General features: G+C 49.2%; 1 protein-coding gene across 3 annotated transcripts in view; it reads left to right on the top strand.

Moving 5' to 3' along the window:
* The first annotated feature begins 4,338 nt into the window (after positions 1–4,338).
* The window catches only part of GAB1 (GRB2 associated binding protein 1), a 99,051-nt gene continuing 97,222 nt past the window's right edge, over positions 4,339–6,167 (top strand). For 2 of the 3 annotated variants that reach the window (XM_057375942.1, XM_057375940.1), the window contains exon 1: positions 4,339–5,152. In XM_057375942.1, coding sequence (XP_057231925.1) covers positions 5,081–5,152 — 72 coding nt within the window. In that variant the 5' untranslated portion in view covers positions 4,339–5,080. The remainder of the gene's footprint in view (positions 5,153–6,167) is intronic. The other variant, XM_057375941.1, reaches the window with a different exon arrangement.

Raw genomic sequence — 6,167 nt, 5'->3', positions numbered from 1 at the left:
GCACAGCTTTAGAACATCGGTCTCTTTTATGACCATGCACTACTTTTTTTTTTTCCTGGAAACATGATCCTCTCGACAGTAATTTTTATTTCTGTTACAACACCAAGCCTAGAGTGGCTGAACGATTCAGTTTCCATCATGCTGAACTTGTAAAATGCGTCCTCTGATAGAAAAAGTCCACACATTTTCAATACATAAGGTGGAAAGGTATTATTGTCCTTATGGAGGGACAAGCTTCTGATTAATTTTTGAACAGCATAGACCTGAGGAAGTTTCTGCATGGCTGGCCAACCACCAGCCTGCTCCTTCTTCCTTGACTAGCCTAGGAAAAAAAGGGAAATTCCCTTGCATGAAGCAAGGTGGAACTGATTCCCCTGGTGAAAAAAAAAAAAACAGAGGACAAACATTTACCAGTGAATTTCCACTCCAGAACTGGGAATGAGAGTTTTCCACAGAATACACAGAGGGAATCTCAACGTATTACACCTATGCAGAACAGAAAACTGGTCCTTTTTTGGCATGAGTTCTGCAGTATACTCTTTATTTATTTGCCTACATCGATATTTAAAGTAATCACAGAAAAGAGATCAGGTAGCTTAACAACCAGTAAACAACTCTAAAGTGTGTGGATGTACAGTTGTCTCTTTTAATTATGTCTGGTTTGCATTTCTTTCCTCAATCTCTTTGCCAAATAATCAAAATAACTAGTCTGAGAGAAACAGTAAATAATCTCATCTACAAACTGACCAAAATAATTAGATTTAAGTTTCCTGGGAATAATTTTGAAATCAAAATGGAAGCATTTGAGATGAAGACAAATGTGTAAATGCAGACTTTTGCAAGCTTGAAAGAACCTCTGTTTTTTCACTGATTCATTGTTACATAAATACCTAAAGATGTTTTAGGACATAGACTAAGATGCAAATTTTTTTGTTAAATAAATTATTTTTTTAATTAGAGTGTTTGGTCCTTTTTTTGTTGAAGTRCAAATTGTGTTTTCAAATGAAGGCAAGGGGCATAGAGGAGTTTAGGGATCACAATCAGGAGCCACAGCTGTCTSTGGCTGCAAGGGGAAACTAGAGAGGAATGCAGAGGTTTTCACACCAGAAGTATAACACAAAGCTGGGAGCTGCAGTGAGCACTGTCTTGTTATGCAAGTTCAGAATTCCTAAAGTATTTGCATGAGAAATTAGCATCTTTTATATTTTTGAAAACAAACTCATATGTATTTAATCTCCTCTTCTATCACTCCTGTTTCCTTTGTCAAAGTGACTTGGCAAGCGGACCGGAGGCAACTGGATTTCCACATGACCTACTTTATCTGGCAAGATAGATTAATAGTCTACTCCAAAATTTTGGAGAACCCATTTAAACACTTTGGAATGCACTCGTGGAAGAACACAAGGTCAGTGGGGGAATCCAGGCATCTTGCACGTGCTTCCTGAGCTGGGAGGCAGCGTTGGCACCGTGACCACGTGCGTGCAGTCATCCCATTCCATGGGGACCGTGGCATCACCTCACTGGTCAAAGTGCTCTTCATTCAGCATTGTGTGCTCTGCAAGGCTGACCATCGTGTCCAGACACCACACAGGGACTGTTTGGGATGGCAAAGGGCTGTGTGGGATCCAGAAATGGCAACACTCCCAAAGATGAGGTGTCAGGATTCGGCACGGTAGGAGAAGCTCTGCTGGCYACAGCCTCTTCTTGGACACCAACAGCTACCAGTTGCAACATCACTGTTAAAAACAGGCAAAATACCCTTTCCTTCCAGAAAAAAATCCTCTTTCCTTCTCTCTTCTTCCTCAAAGATCTTGTACACAAATACCAAAGACCACTGTAGTGCAATTAATTGAGCTCAAAACACCTTTATCTTCCAGGTTTCCCAAGSAGCAGCACAGAAATAACCTGAGAGAGCAAAGTGAGGGGAGATGGTGGTTGTGTCTGACATAGTGTCAGTCCTTTAAGCCCTGAAGGATGTTTGGTTCTTCCAAGCACAAGCCATACTACAGGAGAATTTCAAAATGGGGCATGCTTAATGTTGTTCATACATCTAGGACAAAAACGTAGCTCAAACAGATATTCTTGACAGAGGTCTTGTGACTTTTATCCTTAATTTCAGGGAATTACGCCCTAGCCTAAATTACCTGAGTGTAAGAATTTTTCAACATGGAGGAACTGACTAGAGTAATTATTTCACTTCTCTCTTCATAGACAGTTTCCCAGTTGCAAATATGCAGGTGTTAAGAGTCAGACCTAAATATTGTACTCTTTATGCATTTCATTAACCTTAATTGCTTCAGTTTACCCTGATACAGGGTATCTAAATTACGAACTGCAGAGCACTGTTGCATATACACAGAAATTCAGAGGAATAATATTCTTGGATTTGCTGGCTGTTCACTAATTTTGGAAGAGAGGTACAGCTCTGTGCAGATGATGAGTGAAGACACTAGGAAAGGAGCAGTCCTTGAGACAACATAACATGTGGAAATCTTGCTTTGCTGTATTATGTTTTCTTCAACTCCACACTGCAAGAAAAACATTTTATGTCCAGTCTTGGGCCTTTTGACTAGGCTCAACAACTAAGTATGGTCTAAAAGGCAAGTTTTATTATTTATTATTCATCACTATGACATTAACTCTTTTCCCCCAGTTTCATCGTTACGTGACAGGGATGAAACCCCCACACAAAAGTGACAAACAAATATATGGCAAATAATGAGGGAGTCCAGGCTGATGCTGATTTCAGCATGCTTTAGGAACCCAAATGTATTGAAATTTGACTTCAGGAACAATCTTATGTCTCTGGACCAGATAACTTGTTTGGTTGGTGCCTCCATGGAGACTGCTTAAGCCAAAACARGCTTTCTTTGATTGGCCCCCAAGGCACGAGTTAATTAAGGGATTCTAATGAACCACTGGATCACGTCGAAACGCCCTAGTGCCAATGGCATTTTCAGTTAATTCACACTGATTCTGCATGTTCTAAATACAAAATYGTCTCCAGGGTTCTAAAGGAAACTGGAAAATTTTGTGGTCTTATCTGGCTCTTGGATAATCTCAAATGTTGAGCTTCTCAAACACTGGCATTAATTGTTTGAACAAAAGAGCTGTGCTGAAACCCAGCTTGAAATCTAAACCTAAGAGTACAATTTGAGTGGTTGTTTACCAACCAAATCACTTTTTCACTCTTTCAACCAGCCTCACTGGGGCCGCTGAAATCAYGGTGGGCAGAAATTCATGTGTGAATGGTTTGGATGCTCAGATTTGTGTGCTTTGAATATTGCTAAAGGTTGATGTTCACTGCTTTTCTTATTTCAAATGCTTTTGGCAAAATATCTTTCTTGATGGTCTTTGTTTTAGTGCTTAAGAATGCTTCACCTGTCATAGTAATCATGAAAAGATTTGTATTGAAATTGCTGCACAGGTTTTAACTCCTCTGGGCTTTCACCTTTATATTTTCCTATTATTTCTTCAAATGCCCCTATATACTATAACCACTGCTTCATAACTTTTTAATGCACTTATACCTTGATGAATGGCAGCATCGCCGGGCTCCCTTCAGCCAAGGCACACTAGGGGGACTATTTCTCTGCAGTGGARGAGCACTGGAGCTAAACAATATGGCAACCGTCCCATTCCAGAAGCCTGCAAAATAAATAATGTTTTGGGAAAAAAATAATGTTTAGAAAAAAAAATCATAATTATTTTCTTTAAAAGTGTACTATTATTGTTCTTTATTTAATAGTGTGTTATTTATTATTTATTTTTATTGTTACTTATTTAGCGATCTTTTCTGATGGAGTGGAAGAGACAGAAAGCACTCTCAGTAGAGATGGTGAATGACTCGGATCTTTCCCTTAATTCTTTTTTACTTTTTCTTTTCTTTCTTTTTTATTTTTTTTTAAATTTTTGCTAATTAAATTTTTGCAGTTTCAGACCTGCTAAGAGGAGTTCACTTTGGCTGCGCTGTTTTTAATGCAGTTCTAATAGATATCTTTAGGTTGGGTTTTTTCATTTGCTTGCTTGGGGTTTTGTTTGTTTGTTTATTTGTTTTCCCCGACGGACCGAGCCCGTCCCTCGCCCCCGCCCCTCCGCTCCGGGCCGCGCCGCCGCAGTCYCCCCCGGCCGCCGACTACAGCTCCCAGGAATCCTCAGGAAGCGCCGGCCGTCCCTCCCTGGCTCCCTCCCTGCCTCCCAGCCCTTGTTGTTTGAAAAGGCTCCGGCGGAGTTTCGGGGGGAGCCCCGGCAGTCGGGGCGGCGCTGGGCGGGGGCAGGCGGGGCCGGCCGGGGTGGCACCGCCTCTGGGCGCCGGGGRAAAGGGGGCTCGGGGGGGACGCGGCGCCGAGAATTCCAGGGCAAACCCCTCCCTCGCCGGCCGGCAGGGAGCAGACCCGGCCCCCGGCCACGGCCCCAGCCCCGGGGCCAGACCCCCGCTCCGCCACTCCCCGCGGAGGGGAAGGCGAGCGAGGGAAGGCAGGAGTGCTGCCGATCCCCTCCTCCCGGCGCAGGGGGAGGAGGAAGAAGGGGAAGGAGCGATCCCGGGGAGCCGCGGCGGCCGGCGCTGAGCTCGGCGGGGCGGGAGGGAGCGGAGCCCCCCGCGGCCCTGCCCGGCGGGAGGGTCTCGGCGGCGCGGGGGCGGTGCCACCGGAGCGGGGCGGTGGCTGGATCCTGGATCCTGCCCCGGGACGCCCAAGTTGCGGCGGGGCGGCCGCCGCCCCTGTCGTCTCTGCCGATGTCCGTGTGACTCGGCGGCGGCGAGGAKGAGGAGGAGGAGGAAGAAAAGGAGGAGGAAGAAGAGGCAGGGGGCACCCTCCCGCCTGAGCGCCGCTGGCCGCCCCGCTCCGCTCCGCCGCGGCGGGCTGTTGTGCGAGAGAGACAGACACACACACACCCCGCGCCCCGTCCCGCCCCTCGCCCCGCAGCCCTGGGAGGCCGGGCCGGGCGCGGTGCTGCCGCCGCCGCCGCCGATCGCGGCTGCCTCGGCCGGGCCGGCCCGGGCAGCGCTGCCGTCGCCGCTGCCTGAGGACGAGAAGGAGCAGGAGGCGGAGAGAGCGCCCCGGCGGGCAGCGGCGCAGCCATGAGCGGCGGGGAGGTGGTCTGCTCGGGCTGGCTCCGAAAGTCCCCGCCGGAGAAGAAGTTGAAACGCTACGTGAGTGCCCTCTCCCASTCGCGGGCCGCGCTCCCCCTTACTCCCTCCCTTCCTCCCTGCCCCGCTTCTCTCCCGCGGGAGCTCCGCGCTCTTCTCCCGCTCCCGCCGGCCCGGCCCGGCCTCCCCKCGCGGTCCGTCCCGGCCGGGCCCGGACTATCCGCCCTCCCGGCCGCCTCCCCGTTCCAGCCGGGACTTCTGCCCGGCACGTCCCGTGCCGCTTCCTCAGCATTTATTTTCCCTTTTCTTTTATTCCTACTTTCTTTCTTTTTTCTTTTTCTTTTAATGTTTTTCTGGTTTTTTTTTTTCCCCCGTAAAAAAAGGGGCGCTGAGCGGTCAGGTATTTCAGCCCAGCTTTTATCGCCTTTCCGAGGGAGTCGGGAGAGAGAGGGGGCGGAGTTTTCCCCTCTTCCCTCTGGGTCCGGGCTCGATATATATGTATTTTTGAACGTAAACACTTGCCGTCCCGGGGCTGGTGCCTGATCCCAGGGACGGCGGAGGGTGCCCCGGCTTCGCGCCGCTCCCGGCGGGATCGCACACGGGGCTGGGGGCCCGGACACGGCGGGAGCCGGGGATGCCCCGGGAGCGCTCCCGCTGGGGCGGAGGGAGCTCTGCCCTTGCTCTCCGCGCCGGGAAAAAGGAGGGGATAGTTGTGAGAGAAGTGCCCGTGTCTTTGCCGAAGTTGTTCCCGCTGTTGCTCGGCAGTGGCTGCGCTCGCAAGCGCTGCGGCGGAGCGGACACCGCGCTGCTGGCAGGAAAATGGAGCGCGTTTGCTGAGCGGGCAGATTCCGTGACAGGGCACAGCGGAGCTGCGGGGCCGCTGGGGAGGCTGTCAGGTCACGTAGGAGGGATGGGTGATGCCAGGAGTCATCGCTGCTGGCTGAGCCCTTTCCCATTGGCACCCGGCTTGTTTCGCGGCATCTGTGTAATTGGGACAAAATGTTGGGCCTTTTTCTTTTTTTTTTCCTCCTTTCTTCTTTTTTTTTTTTTTTTTTTTTTTTTTTTTTTTTTTTTTTTT

This window comes from Malurus melanocephalus, unplaced genomic scaffold, assembly GCF_030028575.1.
Source record: "Malurus melanocephalus ecotype Western Australia unplaced genomic scaffold, MMel_1.1 scaffold_265, whole genome shotgun sequence".
NCBI classification, from domain to species: Eukaryota; Metazoa; Chordata; class Aves; order Passeriformes; family Maluridae; genus Malurus; species Malurus melanocephalus.
Note: the sequence above shows the minus strand (reverse complement) of the source record. Positions and strands in the feature narration are given on the sequence as shown.